The following is a 25,232-nucleotide window of genomic DNA, read 5'->3' on the forward strand; positions in this document are numbered from 1 at the left end:
CGCGGCGCCCGCCAGCGCTCGGCGCATCCACGGCAGCGGGGGAAAGTTCTGCGGAAAGTTTGTGCCTCAGGGAGCTGGGTCCGCAGAGCTGGAGCTGCTGGGTCCTGGAAACTGGACGGTACGAGCGTCCCACCAGGGAGGGTGGGGGGCACGGGAACAATTTAAAATTCTCCCGATTTTCCTGTATGCGCTGGTAATAGTTAGAAGCATTGTCATTTTCAGCATTCTGTTCTTATTGTGGCCAAAGGCTCTCGAACCAGCAGTAAAATGCCAATTACTCATTTTTCTAGGGTGTATTGAAGAGGTAAGATTATATGCTCTCTCATTTGCTTTGTTTCCACAACTTTTGTTAATGCCTTTGAGTGAAATTATATAAACAGCACAGTTTCAGAGGTCAGAAAACTAGAGAAAGATTTGGAATGTGGTTTTGGACTCTGACCAGTTAGCACTTTCCAGGTTGCCCTTGTAGCTCTGGATGTTAATGTGAAACATCATTAAATCCTGATCAAGTAATGCATTGCTTTCAGCTGATTGGGCAGAGCTGCTCTCATTTTGTGTTCTTACAATTAACAGCTGAGCAGCCAGGGTATGTATAATCAGCACTGCAAACTCTAAGGGAGTGTTTTCTGGACTGGACCTAGGTCCGAAAGGTGCACCCCGAAAAGACTGAAGATGTGTATGCTGATCTTGACGATGTGTTCAGAAATTGCTTGTGTGCACACAAAGTTCTGGGGGTTTTGCTGTGTCAGTTCAAGGGGCGGAGCTTGTGTCATTGGTGCTCATGTGTTATAATTTCTAACTGTTTTGCAGTTTAGCTCTATTAATGTTAATATCATAGTCATTCAAAACCAGATTTTCAAAGTCCAGATATCTGAGTTGCATACCTTGTAGGCTAAAACTTCCATCTGTGGATGCTGAGTATTTTCTCTTATTTTTGGGCAGCTTTTTGCCACTTATCTCAAAAAAGCAGATTTTTGAGGTGACAAGAAATACTCTGAATTTCACAAGTGGGGAAGAGCAAGAGAAAGGGTCTTGATAACTTATCAGATGGATGTGTGTAGGCATAACACCTAGTGAAAGAATTCAGTATGCAGGCCTGAACTCTGCTGAAGAGTTGGTACTTGTCTATCTTGATGCCAATGCCATGTCTTACTGTAAATAAAGTGGGTTTTCTTCTTTCATAAATGTAGCATAGGAATTCTTTTGCTCTAGAAGTGGCTGCAATTCAAGATCAGTCATTCAGTTACATAGTAAATTCATGTAACTTCAAAGAAGCATTTCTGTTCTATGATACACAGAATACCACCATGCTGTCAGCCTTGGCTTGCGTCCTTTCAGTTGTAAAAGAATAGAACAGTGTGTCAGACTTTTTACTATTGGTTCAAATTAAGGCATAGGAAATTACCTAATACACCCAGGTAGTTCAGTCGGTCCCTCTGGGTAAAATAAGGATTGAGATGGAGTGATCCCAGTTCAAAAACTTGAATTCCTGTCTCTTCACAAATCAGGCCAGCAGTAACATCTGAACAGTTGTGACCATTGTAATTTGGGAACTGCAGAATTCTTTGGATTTTTGACTGAAGGGTGCTAAACAGATGTTTACTGTAGCTGAGAGTGTACAGGTGGTGTATTCATAAAGTAGTAATTTATCAGAGCACTTACCCAGTGAGAGTTTGATTCTATGGCTTTTATGAGCAGCCACAGGACATGTGAGTCAGCTGGGGATGCCTCTTGGGCCATACAGGTGATTGAGTACAAAATGAAAGTGGCAAAATTGCTTTGGGAAGGAGCAGCTCACATAACTATGACCATGTGAAATCAAAGTCTGCTCTAATAAGAGTCCTTGTAATTGCAGTCAAATAGTTTTTATTTCATCCCAATGGTTCAAGCATTTTACAGGGAGTCAATATGACAATTATTGATATAAACAGAGAATTCTGAGTTTGGATTTCTTTCCTTTGATCTGCAGCTGTTTTCCCTGCCATGCTTCTCAATGTACTTTCATTTCATAAGCTTAGTAGCCATGCAGCACATATTTAGTTTGATAAATGGTTTCCAACACTGTGAAAGGTTGTGAAATTTTGCCACTCTGGCAGAGTTCTGGCTTGTTGGCTGTCCTGTAGGCCTGGCAAGGGGAACTTCTGCTTCTTCTCTTGCAGACACTTTTCATGGACAAACAGTGCAGACTTAAATTTGAAGAGTGGTTCCCTAATTTGGGATGCAGCCCTTTGCCATTTACCTTGAGGGTCTGCTGCCAGAACTCTGTACAAAATTTTATATGTTTCATTTAGACCCACTGTCTATTTTGACACCTCATTTTATATTTAATAACCACATGGGGATACTTGCATCAAACAGTTTAATTTCAAAACAGCCTTGGGGCTTGTATTTGAAGTCTGTTGATTAAAGCATTGTTGTGCTTTGAGGAGCTATCCAACAGGTGACTACAGTAAAAACTTGTTACCCTTAAAGCATGAGAATTTTATAAAAATATTGTGGTCTGCCTCTTCATGATTCCCCAATTTGCTTACACTTCTCAAGTTGTTTTTTTTTCTTCTCTAACCTTCCATGCAAAACGCAGATTGGTGTCTATATGTGCCTTTACCACTTCTCTAACTGCATTTCTTGTTACAGCTGGGCAAGAAGGCCAGGAGTGGGAGGATGAGCAGCCACTGCTGAGGGCAGGAAGGAGACAGTGCAGTATTTACTATTATTCTGCTGCCATGTGCAGCCTTAGAGGGAGGGTCCCATACAACTGTCTATCCACAAACCAGGTTTCTTCACCCACAGGTTTAATTCTCCAAGGGTGAGAAATATGCACTGAATGAGAAGGATCATCACCGTCATGATTAGATGATATTATGCATGTGCTTTTGCGGTCTTTTGATAGAATTGTGCCTAGAAGAGGCTGGAAGAGCAGGTCCTGGGGAGGTTAATGACCTTAAGGTGCCTGAGTGTTCTTTGTGAGTCTGAAAGGACAGGGAATCGAAATGTTTTCCTTCTACATGTCCTTGACTTCTGTAACTGTCATTTAACTCAGTTATCTACCCTAATTCAAATGTTGTGTAATATAATATAAAACACCATTATCAACAGTGGATTGCTATCTGTAGAACAATTCTGCTATTCTTATTTCCTTGCTTTGCATGAGATGGGGTAAATTGAGAGGGCTTCCAGAGCTATTGATTACCAAGTTAATGATTAAATCCCTCCAGGGAAGTCTCTACAGCCCCATGGAGGATGTTCTTGGATGAACTGCTGCAGGAGGTGCCACAGTGCTCACTCATTGGTTATGGTCTCTCCTGAATGTCCTGTATCAGCTCCTGGGTATTGGATAGAATTCTGGATGAAGTGAACCTTTGGCCCAAGCCAGAAAAGTAGTTTTTACCTATTTTTTGGCTGGAAATCTATTTCAGTGCTCTGTAACATAGGCAGTAACTGGAGTGTACAGGAGGGGGGAAGAATTAGAGTACTCTTTTACGCATGTTGGAAGAGAAATGGGAAACAGCAGGTTTGGGAACACTATCCTGAAATATCTCTTCTTTTTTCTCTTACCATTGAATCAGCCAGGATTCCCTTGCATCTCTCCTGCTGCTCCTAAATTACATGCTTTGATCGCTGATCATTCTTACTCTTGTTCTGCTGTCACTTTAAAATGGCAATAACCATTCACCTTTTCTGATTTTTTTTTATTTCTCTATCCCTTTCTCATTATTGCTGAACATCATTCTTGCACTCGTCATTTCCTTTTTGTGGTTTTTTCCAGTTTCTCTTGGTAGTGGTAAACATGCAGTAAAGCTTCCAATATTATTCCTTTTAGTTTTCCATGGTTTAAAGTCAGTTAATTTCTTGTGCATTTTTTGTTTTGTTTTGTTTTAATTGCTTGTGGAAATTAGTAAATTGCACCTTGACATTGGGGAATAACAAATACATGTACCAAAAGTAATTTGTCGACATGGTTCAGTTTTGGTATGGTGGTATGTCATACCATAAACCTTACACAACAGTTAACTTCCTGTTTGCTTTCCACCTGTCCTGGTTTTGTCTGCAAGTCAGGTAATTTTCTCCTGGTAGCTGGTACAGTGGTCTGTTCTGGATTCAGTGTGAGAATAATCTTGATAACACACTGATGTTTTGGTTGTTGCTAAGTAGCTCCTGCCCTTAAGTCATGGACACCAGTTTCCCAGGCTCTGCCAGAAAAGACGTGGACAAGGAGCTGGGAGGGAGCGTGGCCAGGACAGCTGACCTGATCTGGCCAAAGGAATATTTCATAACATAGAATGTCATGCTCTATAAACAGGGGGGTTGGCTGTGAGGTGCCAATGACAGGCTGGACGTTGCTCAGTGGGCGGTGAGCAAATGTATTTTGCACCACCTGTCTTTCTAGGGTTTTATTCCTCTCGCTCTCCTTTTCATTACAATTATTATTACTATTAGGAGTATTATATTTAGTTTTATTTCAATCATTAAACTGTTCTTATCTCAGCCTATGGGTTTATCTTTTCCTGATTGTCCTCCACATCTCCACTGAGAGAGGAAGGGAGTGGCTGAGTGGTGCTTAGTTGAGGTTAAACAATGTCAAACCTCACACCTACAGAAACCAACTCAATTTTTCTCTTAAGAGAGGGTAGCATATTAATAGGAAATTCCAAGATTCAAACAGAATTATTTATCAACTTTGTATGAGTACTACTTACATAAAAGGTTAAGAGCCTTCTTTGCAGAAGGACTTACTTATGGTTTTACTGTTGTTACAGGGGTATTATGATGTAATTATTTCCAGTATATCATTATGACAGTGCAAATATGTATATACTGCCAGGAGTAAGATCAGGGTAGAGATGAATCATTGAATCATTAAGATTGGGAAAAACCTCCAAGATCATCAAGTCCAACCTTTGATTGAACACCACTTTATCAACTAAACCATAGCACATCAAGTCATCTCTTGAACATTTGCAGGGATGGTGATTCCACCACTTTCCTGGGCACTCCTTTCCAATGCTTAACCACCCTTTCAGTGAAAAAGTTCTTCCTGATGTCCAACCTGGACCTTCCCTGGCACAGCTTTAGGCTATTTCCTCTTGTCCAGTCACTATATGCCTGGGAGAGGAGCCCAACTCCCACCTGGCTACAGCCTCCTCTCAGGTAATTGTAGAGAGCGATTCCCCCTGTGCCTTCTCTTCTCCAGGCTGAACACCCCCAGGTCCCTTAGCCACTCCTCATAGGACCTGTGCTTCTCTGGACACATTCCAACACCTCCATGTGTGTCTTGAATTGAGGGGCCCAGAACTGGACACAGCACTCAAGGTGTGGCCTCGCCAGTGCCCTGTACAGGTGTCAGTCAGGGCCCTGGTCCTGCTGCCCACACTCTTGCTGATACAGGCCAGGATCCCATTGTCCTTCTTGGCCTCCTGGGCACACACTGGCTCAGGTTCAGCCTGGTGTTGGCCAGCACCCCCAGGTCCTTTTCCACTGGGCCACTTTCCAGCCATTCTGCCCCAGCCTGTGGCGCTGCCTGGGTTGCTGTAACCCAAGTGTAGGACCCAGCACTTGCTGAACCTCAGGCAGTTGGCCTCGGCCCATTGATCCAGCCTGGCCCGATCCCTCTGCAGAGCCCTCCTGCCCTACAGCAGAGCAACACTCCTGCCCAACTTGGTGTCATCTGCGAACTTAATGAGGATGCGCTCAATTCCCTCATGCAAAGCACTGATAAGGATTATTAAACAGAACTGGCCCCAATGCTGAGCATTGGAAGCCAGTCATTTGGAGTCTAGAAAAATAAGTCTGTATGTGGAATTGTCGAAAAAGAAGAATAACAAGAAAATTCAGTCTTTGCAGCCTCTCTGAGGAACCTAAGAGTGAAAGAAGCAGTTTTGCTAAAATATGAACATCCACTGTCCTGTATAAAATCTTCGAAGCCAACAAAATGCACTTAAATGTCAGCAATTACTTTATTTTGTCAAAATAAACCTGTTTGACCCTTCTTTTCAAATGGAATCTGAATGAGAAGAACCAAAATTTGGAATTCAATGTGTGTTGAGTATCTTTGGTCAGTGGCACAATGTGGACAAGTAAGAATATACTGGTAATGGCCTACCTTGTAGATTAAGAAAATGCTTCAACTAGAACTTCTATGACTGTACCCTTACAGCTTGGCGCGTGTTTTCATATTCAGATACTATGTGGAAGGTGTTGACAGAAAATGAAATTTTAATTTTATACATAGCCAACAAATCTTAATAGTGGCCTGATTTTTAGTAATGAGACCTTAGCAAAATATGTATGTCACCAGGCAGAAAAACATTCATCAGTTTGGAAAAATCCCTAAACCTGTTCATCAGCCACCTGTCTTAAATTGCTTCTTCTTTTCCAAGAGAGAGTTTTGTTGCTTTCGAAGCCCCTCTGATTGAAAATGACACTTTCTCGATTAGGAAGAAGTCATATTCCCAACTAGACAACTGTGTATGAATATTAAATACCCACTTGTTCATAATCCATCAAATTAAATATTCAGCTAAATAAATAACCTGAGAAATTAATATTCTCACAGAAACTTCAAGAGCAATAAATCCAGCCTAGTAATTTTTTTAGAGTCACCTTTCAGATGGAATTGAGCAAGCATTTTTTTAACCTTTTCTGAGCATTTTAGACTAAAATCATTGTATGTTATGTCTCTTGTCTTTTATTGCAGTGGTAGTTGTACAGTCTGTGCTGTATATATACAGTTTTCTTATTGTTTGGAAATAAGAGTAAAGCTGTAATAGCTGACCTAAATGTCTTCCTGTGATGTTTCAGATGTCACATGCATCCAACCTGCAGAAAGATAACCTGCAAAAGCTATTGTGAGGTGTTTTCCTGTGTGTGCCCCCAAGGACTTTGCTCTCTTTTTCTTCTTCAGCATAGTGAAAGAGGAGGCAGTCTGTTTAAAAAGTATCTGAAAGACTGGGGCTCTCAGAATTGATAGGGGCAGGTTAGCATCTTGGTTGATCAGTCACCACGTCTGTACTTGAGTGTTTTTATCAGTTGCTTTTATTCTATTCTTTTGATTTAGCCAGCTGAAATTAAAATTCCTTCCCTTCTGGACCCTGTAGGTAGAAGGGTAGATGCAGATAGATGAAGGTAGATCTTACGTTTCCATTTAAAAAAAAAAGGCAGGGAGGATGCAGGGGGAGAATTGCACACCTGAATTTAAAATCTGTAGTCTTTGTTTTCAGAAGAAAACACAAACACTCACAGACTGAGTTGTTGTTGTTGTTACCACTTTTCATACTTTGGAAAAAGTAGCTTGTGCACTGCAGGCAGTAGGAAAGAAATACTTTACGTAAAAGCTGACTGCAGTGTGCTGAAGCTGATGACCAAACTCAGTAGCTTAACTAGATTCAAAGTTTCATTTGGTCTTTTCAGACTAACCCAGTTACTTGGCTTTAATTTTCCAGTCAAAATTATAATGCTAAAATAAACTTTAGGATACCTTGGTGAACAAAAAAGCAAAAGAGGGATAAATATGTAATCAATTATTTCATCATAATCTTATCAGGAAGTGTTTATTATTTAATTAATTAATTTTTTATTAGACCTTCCCTGAATATTTCATTGCTTTTCAGATTTTTAGGGTTTTTTTTATTTGAGGCATTTCTGAAATTTGAGTTTAAGGGTAAGTAAATTATTCACAATTGCAACTATTAGCAGCTGGGGCTCTGCAGTGAACTTCCCAGAGTGAGCATGGGGAGAAAGGCACTAAGATCACTTCTTTTCAGCTTTTGAGGAGTACATGTTTGCTGAGGTAAGAGAGCCAGAGGTCTTCTGGTCATTCTAGTCACTGTCAAAAAGGTATTTTCACTTCCGTGAGTTTATTGAGTGATCTCACTGACACTCCTTGATTTTATGCTTGCTGAATTTACCTTGCAACAAAGTTTTATTGCCTTCCCACTGCTACTACTTTAGAGATGGTTAGCTAAAACACTTTAATAACCCGCAGCAAAAACCCACTTAGTAGCCAGGTTAAGAAGCTGGGGTCGAACAATGTGCAGCAACGTCCAAATCTCTCTTCTGTCTGTTTCTTTCAGAAGAGACCTCTTCAGGAATAACGTACACTCTACAGAATTACTTGAACAATGACTATAAGTACAAAACACATAATTTGGAGTGGATGTCAGGTAATTCATTTTTACGTACAACTTGAATGTCAAGAAAATGTACTACCTTCAGCAGTCTACTACCTTTGGTCACCTCATGCTGAGGTGACTACTGTATTCTGAAAAAAAAGTCATATTATTTAATAGTACCACAATAGAACAGTGTGTAGCTTCAGAGAGTTGATTCCTTGTTTCCCTTAGAAATATGGTCACGTTCATAGGAAGCTGTATTCTCCTACTGCCAAGAGAGCACTTCTGTGCTTTTGGGTAGAAGCATGTTACCCTCTGAGGCGTGTCAGCTTCCCATGCATCGGGCTGCCAGGGAAAAGGGAGGTACAGGCTGCTTTTCCTTTTGGGTATGCCCGGTGCCCCAAGGGGAAGAGATGCTCGAAAGTGGATGCTGTGAGCTCCAGGACTACATTTTGTGAACATTCTTGTGCTATAAGCATCCTGTCATTATAGAACTGGGAAACACAACATTGACCAGATTTTTGAATTTTATTTCCTGCTTAAAAACATAAAGGGAAAACAGAAGTAAGTGATGAGAATTTTACTTTTTATTGACATCTCTCTTGTGCTTTTAGGAAATCAGTATCTTCACAAAACAGATAATGGGGACGTCCTACGCGTCAATGTTGACAACGGAACATCCTCAGTAATCCTGGCAAATACAACATTAGTAGGTTGACTTATATGTAATATATGCAGACATTGGGAAAGGTATTGAATTTCATATTTTGTTCTGCGTAATCTTTGGAATCAGTGCTTAATGTGTTTCTTTTGCCCTTCCTTTGTTGACAGGATAAGTACCAGGCAAGCACAGTTATACTGTCTCCTGACCAAAAGTTTGCTCTTCTTCAATACAGCTATACAAAGGTACAAGGGCACTATACATCTGAGGTTGAAACTGGGAAAAAAGGTTTGGGAACATCTGAGAGGCTGAGAGAATGTAAGGGAAATGCAGGAGGATGGATGAATGCAATGGATGTCTGTAAGGGAACAGTCAAGTTGAGCAGGCAGGAGGAGAAGAAACTGATATTATCTGTGAGTTTGGCAGAAGAGACTTGACTGCCTGAGGAAAAAAAGGCATCTGGATAAAATGTGGATGGAGTTATCACAAGGAGAACAAGGCTGGATGGTTTATCTGGGAAGACAATCTAGGAGAGTAGATAGGCATGGCTGTTCCCAGGAGTTGTGTGGGTAAGGAGAAGTGATGAGTAGATATGCTGGTATACATCTGCTTGTATGTGTATGCTATATATGTGTGTGGTTGTTACATTGTGATGGTAGGAGGTAAGAGTTTAAAACTGAAGTGAATTAAAAGCTGCATGTGCTTAAAAGAAGGCTTATGCTTGGAGTGGGCTTGTGTGTCCCTGTTCCCTCCTGTCAGTGAGCACATGAGAAGCCTGCAGCAGAATGCCTCATCCTGGCATGGTGCTGAAACGTGCAACAAAGGTTAACCCACATTTATGCCAGGTGGCATGAAAACCTGGCTCTGTGTGCCAGTTGAGACGCCTGAAGGAGGTGATCATTTGCTCTGCAGTTTGTGCACTGAGAAACCAGTAACTTTGTTGTTCTTTCCTTTTTTTTTCTAGAGAGCTGCCTCTTTTGTTTGTAAAAGTTCAGTGCTGACTTGTGCAGTGTACAAATAACTTGAGCACTGTGTCACTGAGCACTGTCTACGTGTCCTGGCCTTGCAGTCCCAGAGCGTCTTGCACTGTGCCAGACACAGTCTGTGCACTCAGTCATCAATTTTTTTCAGTTTTAGCTTTCATGCTGGGTCCTACTAAGCCAGTTACCTTTTGTCTTTCTGAATTGTTCAGAATTATTTGGCTTTTCACTGCATCATTAAGAGGTCACAAAATGCCTAATATTTTACCAGTCACCCTACACATCCCCTCTACTTGTAATTTATTGCTCTGTAGTATTTTAGTAGTTACATTCGTAAGAGTTAATTTTGTTTTACTGCTGAAGAAAGATCTTTTAACCTTTATATAACAGTGTGATTGAAAGTTCTGTTATTATTAATCTTTATTGCAAAGAAACAGAGTAACAAAATGAATCATGAGGATGTAGACACTTGTTATGTAATAGCCATCTGTCTGTGTAGTACTAAGTTGTTGGTTTATATCTTCATACAATTATCCAAGAACCCTCATAGAAGGTAGCATTATTGCAACATGTCAATGCTGTGGGCTACATCAAACCTCTCCAGCCCCACATAGTGAACATGTTTAAATGTGTCTGCATTATCATCATCATCTTTCTCTCACTTAAGTGCCCACAGAGCAATACAGATTTCAAGAGGCAGATTTCTCAGAGAAGGGTTTTATTTCTGTGACAGTATGAACAGGAATAGGTCACCCTGGTACTGGAGGAACTGCTACAGACATACAGCTGGGACCTGTGAGAACTACTATAAAATAAGACACCAAGTTAAATAATACAACATGAAAAATGAGACAGAAAACAGCAAATGAGCCAGTAAAGCACAAGGAGATGGATTAACTGCATACTGATGATATTCTGCCATGTAGCTACAAGGATTTCTGAAAATCTGCAGCATCTCTGGCATCTGTATCTCTGTCCTTAATCAGTCAATGGCCCCTGTCATAGCATTTGTGATGACTCCAGAGGAAAATTCTTTAGCCTTTCCTTAAAGCTGGTTAGAGATCTGTTACCCTTGTATGTTCATTGTGTTCTATCTTAAGAAAAATCATGAGGAGGGTTTTAGGGGTAATTCAAACTGTAAGAGATATGAAACCTGGTGAAATTTATTTTCTTTGTATTAAAATAATTCTTTTGCAGTTGTGGAGGCATTCCTTTACAGCTTCATACCACATCTATGATTTCAGTAACAGGTCAGTAATCTTTGCACATAAGATGAAGTTTTAACATTCTTTTGCAATGAAATGTCATTTCACTGATTTCTTTTGACTGCATTTTGTTTTTCCAGTTCCATCTTAGATGACAGACTGCTACCTAATGATACACAGTATATCTCCTGGTCACCTGTTGGTCATAAACTGGTTAGTAAAGATAAGTGAAACTTACATAAACAGTCATTTTCATACACGTGACATGGAAACTCACTTTTTCTGTACCCTTGAGGTTTTGGGACTTTCCTACTGCTAGGTAAAGCAGCTGAACTAGTTTCAAAATTAACTACTGTTGCTGGAAAGACTCCAAAGTCCCTCTGTTTTATTTTGTTTTGTTCTTTAATGAAAATGCATTCCTGAAAGTAACTAGTGGCCCCAGTAGTCATGAAGTGCACAAACGTGCAGGAACTTCATGTTTTTACAGTTGCAGACAGTAGCTCATCCCTGACAAAGACAGCAGCATTACAATTGTCTATTTAATCATCACAGTGATTTTTATCTCCTAATTACACAATAATCAATGAAGTTCTACTTGATGGATGCATGTAATGGGATTAGAGGATTAAAATCTGTTTTGTACTCTTTCCCAGTGTTGTCTTCTTCCTCCTCTCCCCTTCAATCCATGCCAGTGGTGACAAACACTGAATTTGCAAGGCTTGTGCCTTCCCTGTGGTGCATGTTGGACTGTCACAGGAGAGTGTGGTGTTTATTTATTCTTATTGCTTGTAGCATGTAAATTATAAAGACCAATCACAGAAGCAAAGGAAGTTGAAAAGAGCTTTCTGCATCTCAGAGCAAAGCTCTGGAATTAAACTGTCTTGTTCAGTCATTGGAGATGAAAATCAGGGGTGATTAGAGAGGCAGGTAGGTGCAAAAACTAGAGTTCTGAGTGCTACTGAAGAAACATACCATCTTTGCACATCTATTGGCAGCACTGAGATCCCAGTGAATTTTTTACCAAAGCCCTGATAGTTTTCTTTGAAAGGCAAATTAGTGGAAGACAACTCCTGATGCAGGAAGGTAAGCTTGTATTTGGCAGAAAATGAACTGCAAGATTTTCAAAACTTGATCCACTAGTCATTTCATAGCTGATTTGTTTTTTTGCATCTAGGCCTGAAGTTAGGTTGCTACTGCTGATCTGTATTAGTATTTGTATTAGTAGTTCCAAGTTTGTTAAGTATCAATGTTGTATCAACTTTTAAAGATGGTTTTTGTCATCTCATGTAAATTGCCCAGTAGATGAAATAAAGAAAGAAAGTTGGATTTACTTTAATAGTAATTGTTATCACAATAATGTTTTGCAGGCATATGTTTGGAATAATAATGTTTATGTAAAAGCTTCACCAACAGCAGAACCTGTGCAAATCACTCAAAACGGAGAAGAAAATAAAATTTTCAATGGAATACCAGATTGGGTTTATGAAGGTAACTACATCAAGCAGGTTTTACTTTCCACTATGGTGTAAAAACTGTGGTTTATTGTAATTATTACTCATTCCTTACCATTGAAAAATTCAAACTAATCAAAGTCTGTATTTTAAAAGAAACATGCATCCTTATCTGAGCTTAATACCTGGCTAATATGAGGATCTAAGAATGGAAATGAGTTTGCCTAGCTTGCATTGCATCACTGGAAATCTTAGTGTGAATTAGCTTCACGTGATAGATTATAAACATTGATCTAATGTCTCATTTCAGAACCCCAACAAACAGTGTGCAGTTTAGTATCTGAACTTCAATTAAAAAAAAAAATCCTATTAAAAACTAATGAGAACTGCATCCAGGATAGGGTCAACTTATCAATTATAACTTTAATACATTTGCATCTCTTTCAGAGGAAATGTTTGGCACGCATTCTGCTCTGTGGTGGTCTCCAAATGGCAATTTTTTGGCATATGCAGCCTTTAATGATACAGAAGTTCCTGTTATAGAGTATTCCTTTTATTCTGAGGACACCTTGCAGTATCCAAAGACCATTAAAATCCCATATCCCAAGGTCTGTGTTATTTATTAAACATGTTTGTTCTGTAGTTTCATTAAGAGAGTAGTCTCATTTAATCAGCTCCTGCTAATGAAAATATTGTCTGTCTCTCCTCAACAGCTTGCTGTGATTACTCTTTCTGAAGTCAACAGCATCTGGCAATGTTAAAGTATTTTATTATCTCCAGGGAAAAGAAAAAAGAGAAAAAAAAGTATGATTTAAGGTTTTGTTGTTTCACCATAAAATTTGGAGGTAGTGATTAGATGTTGAGATAAAAAAGTTCTCACGGAGTTAAGCTGGTACAAAGTATTAGGCAGATGTACATTAGGTTAGAGTTGTGCAAGGTATTGATAATGGAATCTTCTTCAGCTGATCTAGCATTTTCAGTTTCCTGTATTGAGAGGAAAAAGAGGAATCTGCTGAAGGAGCTTCTTTGCCCACACCCAAAGCTCTTCCAATTTTAGTTGTGAGAGCGAAACGTTTAGTGCAAGGAGCTCCTCCTCCTTCCCCCTCCTCTCCACGTGACTTTATGCCCACTGCTCATGGCACAGCTGGCACTGGGCTGAATGGGGCGAGAGTCAGAGTGCAGAGTGCCCCAACGGGTTCCCTCATGCACTAACATGGGGAGGGTTTCATGTTTAATACAAGATTTACCTGTGTGAAGTTATTCGACCTTATACGAGATTTTTATTTATCTGAGCAATGCACTTAAGACGTAAAGCAAGTACAAATTACACTTAGAGTACAACAGTTGCACTACCCTGCTGAGAGTCAATACAAACATGTTCTCATAGCTGGCCTCCATAATACGCTCATTCCATTGCTGGGAAGGAATAGATGGGTTGAAATCAGCTCAAGCCCATCGCTTTTACTTCTTTCTGTTCACCCCTGGGTTTTTATACTCTCTGTTGGCTTAAGGCATCCACGTATGTCTCCCCCACCCTGCCCCAATCCATGATGGTCTGGTCATCCCAGGGGGATATTATCACTCTTGATTAATGGGGCAGGACAGCTGATACAGACAGCTTATTGCTCATCTGGTACGGCTGCCTGCTAGAAAAACTGCCCTCAGTTTTCTACCAAGCTCAGCTTTCTCTGCAGCAGCCACGACAGCCACTCCCTACCCTTCCCAAAGGTCCTGGAGCACATGGCCTTTGCCTGTGCCCTTGGAGCCTCCCCCAGAGGTGTCACTGACAGCTGCAGAAACTCTGTCCTGAGCACGGCCCCTGAGAAGAGACAAAGGTATAGAATGAATTGTCGATCTAAATTACACATTTTATTACAAACCCCTTTGGTTTGGAATATTGCTGACTTCTGGAGGTGGATCAAGTACAGCTACCTAACTGTTACCTTGAGGACTTGGCAAGTTAACTACAAGAGAAGCAGCCCTTACTGACACAGCTCTTTTGCTGTCAGCAGCATTACATTAGAGATAGTGGAGTACATGCTGCAGTCACAGCTTTGATTGAGATATAGGCAGCTGTGATATGATTAGTTAATGTAAGGTGCTGTTTCCTGTGTGTTAGCAAAGGATTTGATTCTCTGCTAGGTACCATGTGTGGCATGTAGGATGAGATCTGGTCAAATACAGCAAGCCCTGGGATTGTTTCTAAATGTAGTAGTCTTTCTAATCTAGAAATGTCTAACTAACACTTTTGTGTGAAAAATACAAAGGATAATTTATGTATCAATCTTAAAAACTGCTTTTAGGAACTTGTCTTTTCACATGTTTGCAGATGGCTGGTTTTACCTTCCTGTCTGTAGTAACTTATTCATCTATAATTTCAAACACTTATTTCACCAAGAATATCCTCTCTTCAAAAGTACAATGAAAAATTTTATTTTTAGGCAGGAGCTACAAATCCAACTGTACGATTCTTTATTGTGGATACCAGATCGCTTCCATATTTCAGCCCTGTTGAAATTCCTCCACCTGCAGAAATAAAATCAAGGTGAGAAATTTTGGTTAAATATTTGATATTTGATTGTTTCTTTTGATGGGAGAGGAGGAGCTTTTATATGTGACCTCCCTGTATTCAGTGTATATGGCAGGTTTTCCCTGCAATGTGGCTCTGGTAGCAACAAGATTTACCAGAGAAAATCTGCACAGAGATTATCCTCCTAGTGATTATATATAGATGGCATATTCCATGTATGTTATATTCAGAATGTGACAAGTTCTTGGCTCATCACATTCAGTGGAGTCTAACTATGGTGAAGTCATTTCACAGTACAACTTTAATATGAGCAAGTTTTCGTATAATCAAATTATAATATATGTATTCCAATTCACTGGGGGGAAAAAAACCCAACAAAACAAAACCTTAATGGTAAGTGAAGATCTGATTTCATTGGAAGCAGACTCCTTGCTAAGGCAAGGTATCATGGTTGTCTTCAGATTTATACTTAAAATGTTTGTTTTCTTTGGGAAGATGGTGAAAATCAGCACCTCTCAGAGTAAATGGAAAATTGTATTCCTCAAAATGCCACTGGAAATGCACAACATGATATAAATGTATTTTGTAAAGAGCAGCTACATCAATTTAAAGTGCATGCACACAATTTGGTATCCCAGATCTTGGGTTTTGTTTTTTTCTTTATAACAGTATAGTGGAAATGTTTTAGAGGTTTGCACTTACAAACATGATGGGTATGAAAGCACAGGTTATACTGATCAACCAGAAAAAAACAAAGGTCTGTTAGCTTATGCATAAAACCAGCATTTTATACGTGGGGGCCAAAAAGCTATAACTGGAAAATCAGTGCTGTTCCGTTTCAGTCCTCACCGCAGTGTAACATCCATGTGTTAACAGAGATGCAAGTTCTTATGAATATGTTGTTCTTTATCCTTCCCATTGCAGTCACACTGCAATAGCTGCATGTTAGATAGCTGTCGTGCCTTGTTTTCCTCCAGAATTTCAGTGCTGCAGAATTAAAAGCCCTTTACATTGTGCTCGGTACTGATTAAGATCTCTGCTGTCTTAGAGCTACATTTTACCTTTCATTAACACCTTATGGGAGTTGGTGTGAGGAGAATAACCATCAGCTATCTTCCAGCCTCATACCTGTCTGGCTAACAGAGGTGTGAGTTAAATGGAGTTCATCCATTTTTAAATTAATTTAACACTCCAGTAGTCAGGATTAATACAAATATAAATCTTGAATGATGAGTTCAAGGATCAAAACTCACTCCTGCTCCCAGTGGCTGATCCAAATAATGGTCAAGTCTCACCATATGTGTCCTGCAAAAGTTGAGGTGGCCAGAATGAGTCCTGGGGAATTTTGCAAGAGCAAAGGTACATGAGCAGGAAAAGGTCAGCAATGTGCAATGTTCCTCTTGGGTAGTGTTTCTTCTGGAAGCACAAAGTATTGAATATTTACATTGTGTTTATATGTATACCATTATGTGACAGGACAGGCTAGTTTTTGTGGTGGAAAATTCTATTTTTACTTCCATGGAGCTAAATTTTGAGCAAAACTAAGTTTGAGTTGGTGGCATACCTCACTCCACCTGCCTGGCTGGGGATGCCAAGGGGCATTGCCCCAGAAAATGGTTGCCTGTTACAGCACTATCCAGAGCTTGGATGAGCAGCAATTTTACCCCCGCATTTGAAGGGAGCACAGCACACTTGTGTTGCGAAGGAAGAGTCTTATTTGTCACGAAAAACTGCCAGAATCTGGAATGGCAGTGTTTTGCCATATGATGGTACTTGAAACCTGACATTCTGCATGAATGACCAGCATGAAATCCATTCAGCATTTAAACACTGTTTTTTGGCACCATGAGTACAGGGGGCTCCTGTTGGCCAACAGGAGGATGAAGGGAATGGATCCTTCTTGCCTGAAATGATCTGCCCCAAAACAAGCTGACTTCTGAATTGAGTGTTTGCAGAGTATTGCTTTTCAGCAACAAATGAGGAAGGGCAGCACAAGACTACTGTACTTTGTACTTGAGCTAATTGCAGCTTAGTTAACCTTTTGTGTGCTGTTGAATACTGAAGGTGCATTCCCACTCTCACAGGGGAGAGATATTTATTATAATAGCTTGATAAATAATTTTTTTTTTAATGATTTATAGTCACCAGAATTGTTAACATCTCTCACTTTGAAGGAATAACAAGTGTGGGAGTAATGCCCCTTTTACAAAACAAGGGAAACCACTATTATAGATACATAAAGAGTGGCATTTTCCTTTTTCTTTTTTTTCCAAACAAGCTCCTGCAGACTCAATGACAGTAGCAATTAAATGACCTGATGACTTACCAGTCAAATATAAGTGCAAAAATAGACCTTTTCCAAACATGGTTTTGAAACTGTAATCTAGAAATAAATCTGAAGGTTTTTGGTAACCAGCTGACATATATTTTTAATCCATCCACACTAATTGTAGTGTTTCCCTCCCCAAACTGCAGTGATCACAAAGATACTCTCATCACAAAACTTCCCACACATTTTTGTTAACTAACTTTGGGGGAAAAGGGAACATGAACTTGGAACTAAGTCAAATGTGCAAATTATGGTTAAAAATGTATACTTGCCTTGGAGGGGAAGTTTGTTTTATTTTAGTTCATAAGGCTTTGAGGAGATAGGAGAGATCTAAAATAAGAAAAGACAGTACATCTAACAGATCGTTATGGTAAACAAATCCACTAAATTTTATGTGGTGCATTTTAAAAATTATTATACAGGAATATTCATGAAAATGATTGTTTTTTTCAGATACTTCATTCTTCTTGTCAGCAGGGTGGTATTCTGAAGACGAAAGCAAAATATTTAAATAGTAATATCTGGTTTTGGTATGATCTGTCCCTCTGTTGTAACTAATAGAAATAAGTACTAAATTGAGCACAAGCATGTATCACTCAGAAAATAATTACAAGCAACCAACTTCAGGGAGCTAAGGATAAAATTCCTAAATCTAAGGCATATATAACTTAATATTCAGAAGAATTTCCTCTAGATGCACACAGTACAAGATTTATGAACAGTCTGGAGTAGCTATTATTTTATGCATTAGAGAATAGCTGTTAAAATTTAATTGCAGTCTTTCTGGAAGTGGGTTTGTATAAGCCATCTAATTCTTTATTGTATCTCTGAAAATAACCAAGGCATCTACTAGCAGCAAAAACAATTGATGAAAAAATGGCTCAATTACATTTGCATCATTGTTTATTGTTGAAGAGTAGATTGAAATGAAAATAGCCAGATGAGTCTCATTCAGTGAATTGCTGAATGCTATTGTATGGTATGCTATTATAGAGAGGATTTTAAATATCTTATGTTGTTGCTGTTTTCAGGGATCATTATTTGAGTGTTGTAACATGGGTGACAGATGAAAGGATTTGTCTGCAGTGGCTCAGAAGAATTCAGAATTTTTCAGTCCTCACAGTCTGTGACTTTGAAAATGCTACTTGGTCATGTCCAAAGGTAAGAAAAATTAGGTGGGACAGTTGCAATGGTAAATGCAACTAGAAAGGAGTAGAGTATATCTTTGTGTTTATCTTTGTAGAAATAAAGCCTGGTGTAAAATAAACATAATTGTTGTGGGATTGTTTGTTTTTTCGTTCTTAGGAAAAACAACGTACTGAAGAAAGTACAACTGGCTGGATTGGCAGAGTGAGTGCTCAATTTCTAAAACTGATACATGCTAAATAATTCTGATAATTATGAAAATTTCATATGAGCCTGTTGCATTTTGCAGTGCCTCTTGTGTGTAGGTCCAATCCTCTTATTTGCTGCATCTTATGTGTACAGGGGAAAATGATCTCAAATGGACCACTATGTCACCCCGCACCTGGGGTTAAGCTTTATTTTTTGTCGGTAATGGGTTCTGAACTCCCAGGCTGGTTGACAGTGCAGCATGGCTGGAGCTCTAATCATGCCCTCTGTGACCTGTTCATCTTGTTGACAGGACAAGAGGGAATGGCTTTAAATTGAAAGAGTAGGTCCAGATTAGGTGTTAGGAAGAATTTCTTCACTATGAGGGTGGTGAGGCACTGGAACAGTTTGCCCAGAGAAGCTGTGGATACCCCGTTCCTGGGAGAGTGTTCAAGACCAAGCTGGATGGGGCTTTGAGCACCCTGGTCTAGTGGAAGGTGTCCCTGACCATGGCAGGGGGGTTGGAACGAGATGAACTTCAAGGTCCCTTCCAACCCACATCATTTTGCGATTCTAGGATTTTATGTTCAGACCAAAAGCATAGCGCCCTTTCCGGATTCCTTTCTACTTCTGACCTGCTGCTTTGGTAGCAGTAGGTAGGGGGGAAATGCAAGTGCCCAGATTCAGAATTCCCTTTGTTCTGGGGAGTTGCCAGCTATGCTGGTTTACCTGCTTTCTAGTCTTCCTGCTACCTCCAGAAAGATCTAGGGAATAAAATGTATTAAGAAGTGTATTCTGTAAACTTCGAACCCTCTTGGAAGGAAGGCATAGAGGATAAATGTAATTTTTAGTGTATCAGGTTGCAACAAACCATTCCAGGTTTTAAATGGGGCTACTTACTTATTTATTTTCCCCCACATGAAATATCCATTGAAGAGAAGTGGGGACAAGATGCATGTAACTGGCCAGATTAAAATTTTCATGCACTTCTGCCAAACCAGCCGCTACTGTCTGGATGATGCTTTCCAAGCTGCCTCTCAGTCCTTTTGTACATGGTAGAGAGTAGGCACCTAATGAACTACACAGAAGATCTGGGGGAAGTGAAGCAGAGATGCAAAAGTTCAGATTTGGAGGGAGAAATGAGTTTCAGAGTTTTTGATGAGAACACAGAGTACACTTTCCACTCCCGCATTTTCCACACACTGATTATGCTTTAGTCACTAATTCACTTTTGAAGTCAAAAATGAAAGTTTAAAGAAATGCAAAAAGGGAGGCAACAGCAGGGATGAAATCATCCGCAGTATGAAGATGAGAGATCAACCCACCTGCTGTCAAATTTGATATGGAAAGGAAGGCCTTAACGCTGACACATTTTGCTTCTCTGCAGCAAAGGCTTCACAATTAGACAATGTGATGATCAAGCTGCAGACTTTGTAAACAGTTGTGCAAAATGAGAGGGCAAAATGCAAGTCTGTGCCACTAAACTAGGTTGTTGGTTTTTTGTTTCTTTTAAAGAGACAACCCACTTCTTAGGAGCTGTTGGAAGAAATGATAATCTCACTGTATGATTCTTGGATTTGAGAAAGAAATAGAGAGTAGGGAGGATTAAAGAGGGGATAGGATAGGTATATTTATTCTTGTTTTTAATTTTCACCTTCTTAGGGATGAGAAAATGATATTTGACTGATAAGGAATATTTTTATACATCTGCAAGATGTATATGTACATACATATGTATTGATAAATTTAAGTAAATTATATATGTGTGTAGTATACGGACATATAGTCCTCTCTTTGTATATATAATGCTTTTTATGGTTTTTGGAGGGGAGGGTTTTTTTAGGTCTTTTGGTGGTGGTTTTGGTTCGTTGGTTTTTTTTTTTTTAATAGAGATGAAATTATGTTTCAACTAAGAATGCTCAGCAAAGCCTGCATTGCTGTATAAGGCTTCCAGGTCATCAGCTGTTAGAGCTTGCCAGTTGAGTTAAAAGAAAGTCACACTTTGAAAATAAGGGAAAAGCTAGCAAAATATTTGCCAAATTAATTTTTGCAAAAATATTGCTTGGGAAGAAGGAGAGGTTATTTGGAGCACATGGTTAGGAAGACTTAATTTCTGTCATTGCTTTCTGAATGACTGGAGGCAAATCACTTCAGCTTTGTTTCACCATTTCAAAATGGGTATAACATCTCCAAGGCAGTTACATTGTGTCAGTTGCCTAATTAGCATTTAGATCCTTTGGGCATTTATCACAGAAAGTTTATTTCATTCAGCTCAATTTCATTCCTCTCTTTTTTTCTACCATATGTAGCACATTCAAATGGCAGTCAATAGAAGAAATTGATTCATTTCTGTCACTCTCAATTGATAAATGGATAGTTCCTTCATGAAAATATTATTCCAGTTTGAGTTCTCTGTCATTCTGTAATCACCTACTTACTAGCAAAATTTCCTTGGAAAGCAGCTTGTGGGGTTTTTTTTTGAATAGAGCAGGACATTTTTCACTCTTAAGCTAAAAAAAATTAAGTTAAAAGAACTTGTTCACAAATATGTGTTTTAAAATGGGAAATTCAAGAAAAACATGAATTTGCAAAGTTTACATTTTTATAGCTTACAGCTGCTTTGGACAGAATAAAACACTGCCTTTGAAAGTAGATGCACATATTGCTTCCTAAAATTGTAGAAAACGAAGACCACTGAAATTACTTCAAATTCAAGGGGGGTATGGGGGTCTGGATCACTACTGAGACTAATACTCGGGAAATTCTGCTGCTTAAGGAGCAGTAAAATATTTCAAGTGTGTTTATTTTAAGAATGATGGTTACAGGTTCTACCTACTAAATCAGAAGGCAAAAATGTTTGCAGTACATTCATTGATGCCTTGTTTTAAGAATTGAGACTCCGGGTTAGAGATATTAAAACCTAAATTTATCGTTTTGGATCTGGAGTTTTGTTTTTTGCTTTAATAGACATCTCTCTTATGTTCAAGTTTCAGCCATCTGTCCCTCACTTTGCACCCGACAATGCTACCTACTACAAAGTCTTCAGCAACGCAGCAGGTTACAAGCACATCCATTACATAAATGGCTCACAGGTGAGGAATACAGTGTAGGACAGTCACTGCTGGCTTTTGTTTCTCCTGGTGACCAAGGAGCTTCATGTTCTACTTTTTGCCCTGCTTTTTCCCCTGCTCCAGGCTCCAGTAGCTATTACATCAGGAAAATGGGAAGTAATCAGCATAGAAGCTGTAACTGATAAATTTTTGTAAGTATTTGTAAATAAGGTACCACTTCCTATCATAAGAGCTGGTAAAAAGGGTCTAAACAAACAAGGAGAGAGAACAGGGAGAAGGTGTCATTTAACTCATTAAAAATCTGATTTAAACATGTAAGATAAAATTTTTAAATATTATACTGTAAATATTTTAATAAAACCAGTATATTTTGCTTTTACAGGTACTACATTAGTAATGAAAAGGATGGAATGCCAGGAGGAAGAAATCTTTATAAGTAAGAAATCTTTTTCTGCAGTATGAGAAAACTTGTTTTTAATGTAAAAGAGAAACTTTAAGAAAAAGCACTGAAGATTTAAAGATTCTAATGTGGGATCTTTGTTAGGATATTTAATGAAAATCAGTGTAAGGGTATAAGCTGCAAAAATAACTGAAATATTTTTCTATAAATTCAGTTAATAAAGGGAAATTGCAAGAAGAAACAAGCAATCCTCAAGCAAAAAAAACCTAAAAAAAATCCTCATGCTTTTTTTCCTATTACAATAATTTCAGTATTAATTGAACTCAAAAGTTGAAAGTCTGTTTTCACTAGTTTTGGAATCCGTTTCTATCACTTCTGAATTTTAACATATTTCATTCGGCCATCTTATTTAAAAAGCATATATTGGTTTAGCACAGCTTAAAAAAAAAGTAATCTCTGAGATGAAGCTGATTTACTTTGCAGAGTGCTCTTGGAAAGCAGTCCAAAATTTACTAAATGTGTTAGCTGTAATCTGAATCAAGAAAGATGCCAGTATTATTCTGTGTCCTTCAGCAAAGACGCACAGTATTATCAGCTAAATTGTCTCGGTGAGTATATCCAGAATTAATTGACATAAACATGACTCACTGATTAGTTGGATGGTGAAGTTCACTTCGTCAGGATCTTGATATGTACTGTGTAACAATGATATGTGTTGATAACATTGGATAAATGTATTGGCAGTGGAAAAACATACTGCCTCCTAGGCTCAAAAGTACCTTGACAAAAATTACTAGGATAAGACTTGTTAGTTCTATCTGTCAGTGGACCTGAAAGAGCTGCAAAACACTCCTGTCCACTGTGCATCTCCTCGAGAGATGCACGGGGAGCTCTGCCTGCAGAAGGAATTTGGAGGCTCTGAAAGTGTGACAAGCAACAGACTGGGTAAAGAGCAGTGCTTTATGTATGAGAATAAAATTAAGATAGTGCTGGTCAAGAAATAAATCCAAGTAATTTAATCATAAAGTAAGCAGTGGGACTGTAGTCTGTCTCTGATCTGTAAGTGCTCCTGCTAGATAGTACCAGGGATAATTATTCAAAGGGCGGGAAAAATAAAATCGTCTCCAAAATTTCTTTAAATTGAAATGTGTGTTGCTTTTAACATGCTAAGATCTTCCTTAATCCATGGGCTGGAAGGACAGACAGCAGAGAGGGAACTATCTGTCACATTGTAAAAATGGTTGAAGACAGCTGCTGTGGTCTCTGTGACAAGGCTTCCTCATGGCCAAACCATTGTCCCACAACCAAGGCATAGACTTTGCTAAAGAGTGGAAATTCCAGTCTTCAGTACCTCACAGTCATGTGGATCATCTCTGAGACAGTCTGAATATTTTTTGGGATCCTGTGGCTTGAATTTGGGCCCGGCTAACTTAATATTCAGCTTGAGCAGACTGGAGGGAAACAAGTTCTGAGCTTCTATGATTCACCCATTTCCAATTACTTTACGAGGGTTGTGTTTCAAGCCAGCATGCAAACATGAAGGTTTTGTGCCCTGTTAACAGGTCCTGGCCTGCCCATATCTACTCTGCACAGAAACATTGATGATCAAGGTATGGAATTGTCTTTAATTTATATTAAGCCAGAAAATTGCACTGTAAATTTATTCTAATTTCATTCTCATTGCATAGTATAAGAATAAAAATGTCAGTTACAAAGGGTAAATTTAATTTCAAATAATTACCAGAAGAATAAATTATATAGCTTGGCATATGTTTATTCCGAGTTTATTTAATGTTATTTTACACTGGACTAGAAAACAGTAAGTAGTGTATGACTTATTTACTGGATAATTGTTCAGTTTTTCTGAAACTGGATTTAGATGAAAAATGGGGAAAAAATAACTGAAGGAAAACTATATTGTAAACATTGAATCTGAGAGGAAAAACAAAAACTGCAATGTAAGTTGCCATCATCTCAGGTTTAATATTTAAAGTGATTCATAATTAAAGAGCAATGCATATGAAAAAAATGTGCTTAGTCTTTGAATCTTACTTACTCTGTTATTTAGTTCTCAGATACTTGGAAAATAACACCGAACTGGAAAATGCATTGAAAGATATTCAGATGCCTTCAAAAAAAATTGCCTCCCTTAGTATAGGTGGATACAGTAAGTTTAAAAACATCTTTTACCTCCCCCCCCCCCCCTTTTCACCAAGCGATTCAAGGTCTTCTGCTGAGGAGCATGACAGGACAGATGGGTGTAATGGGAATTCTTGCAGTTATTCAGAACCTAGAGGCAAGACGATTTTTTTTTTTTGGACATTTCCAAACATTCTGAGTTATTTTCTGAAATCCCAAAATGTTCTTATCTAAAATATGCTTTTTCCATAGTGTGATATCTTTTCATGATGAAGTGGCTTAACTACTTTTTCCTTTATAATAAACTGGAAAACAGAAGTCTCTAACAGTGCATTAAATAAATAAGAGAAATGAGGTAGGGGCACAAACTCAAAGCTCTTAACCATTGTTGAATTTTAATTAAATTATAAATTCAAGTAGGTCTTTCTGATTTACAGGTGCAAGTCCCTTTGGTTTGTGTTAGCAGGTTGGGAAAATAGAGAAGTTCAGTTACTATGAAAAAAGAGAGAGAGTCTAAATGGAAAATCTTGAGAAAAAATTTAAGCAACATTTCAACACTATCACCTTTGACTTTGTGTGGGGGATTGAAAAGATTGAATAGATTTGGATTGAATAGTCATTCTTGAAAGCACATTCACGCTCCAAGACTGCATAGACCTCAATACAGACCAGAACAAAATGCTAGAAAATGAACTTTTAATGCTTTGTGAGGGGTGCTCCTCAGAATTTGGGTAGAGAAATGTTCTTTGTGTGCTCTTAGGCTGAGCAACATCAGAGAGCCCAGCAGCGGGAGACCTGGTACCTATCTAGACTGTTCTTGCTCCAGCCTTTGCTATCAGCTTTTCTCTTCATGACAAACTTCCTCCTGATAAAATGAGCAGATATTCTTAATGGAATTAACGTTTTACAAACTGGGTTGAGTTAGGTCAGTCATGGCTAACTGTTCTTTTTGATGCCTCCCTTCTTTCACTGTTACCTTATTTTTATAATAACTCTCTTTATCTTTGTGTTTTCTGTCTTTTATTT

General features: G+C 38.8%; 1 protein-coding gene across 1 annotated transcript in view; it reads left to right on the plus strand.

Annotated features, from left to right (window-relative positions):
- Window positions 1-3,955: 3,955 nt before the first annotated feature.
- Window positions 3,956-25,232, plus strand: part of DPP4 (dipeptidyl peptidase 4) — a 36,024-nt gene continuing 14,747 nt past the window's right edge. The window contains exons 1-17 of the mRNA XM_017726999.1: window positions 3,956-3,977; window positions 8,034-8,159; window positions 8,723-8,817; window positions 8,940-9,014; window positions 10,947-10,999; window positions 11,095-11,167; window positions 12,322-12,442; window positions 12,853-13,013; window positions 14,847-14,950; window positions 18,296-18,425; window positions 18,570-18,614; window positions 21,584-21,688; window positions 21,791-21,858; window positions 22,050-22,103; window positions 22,551-22,675; window positions 23,630-23,677; window positions 24,136-24,234. Of these exons, the coding sequence (XP_017582488.1) occupies window positions 3,956-3,977; window positions 8,034-8,159; window positions 8,723-8,817; window positions 8,940-9,014; window positions 10,947-10,999; window positions 11,095-11,167; window positions 12,322-12,442; window positions 12,853-13,013; window positions 14,847-14,950; window positions 18,296-18,425; window positions 18,570-18,614; window positions 21,584-21,688; window positions 21,791-21,858; window positions 22,050-22,103; window positions 22,551-22,675; window positions 23,630-23,677; window positions 24,136-24,234 (1,504 nt within the window). The remainder of the gene's footprint in view (window positions 3,978-8,033; window positions 8,160-8,722; window positions 8,818-8,939; window positions 9,015-10,946; window positions 11,000-11,094; window positions 11,168-12,321; window positions 12,443-12,852; window positions 13,014-14,846; window positions 14,951-18,295; window positions 18,426-18,569; window positions 18,615-21,583; window positions 21,689-21,790; window positions 21,859-22,049; window positions 22,104-22,550; window positions 22,676-23,629; window positions 23,678-24,135; window positions 24,235-25,232) is intronic.

Source organism: Corvus brachyrhynchos, unplaced genomic scaffold (genome assembly GCF_000691975.1).
Source record: "Corvus brachyrhynchos isolate BGI_N302 unplaced genomic scaffold, ASM69197v1 scaffold490, whole genome shotgun sequence".
Lineage (NCBI taxonomy): Eukaryota > Metazoa > Chordata > Aves > Passeriformes > Corvidae > Corvus > Corvus brachyrhynchos.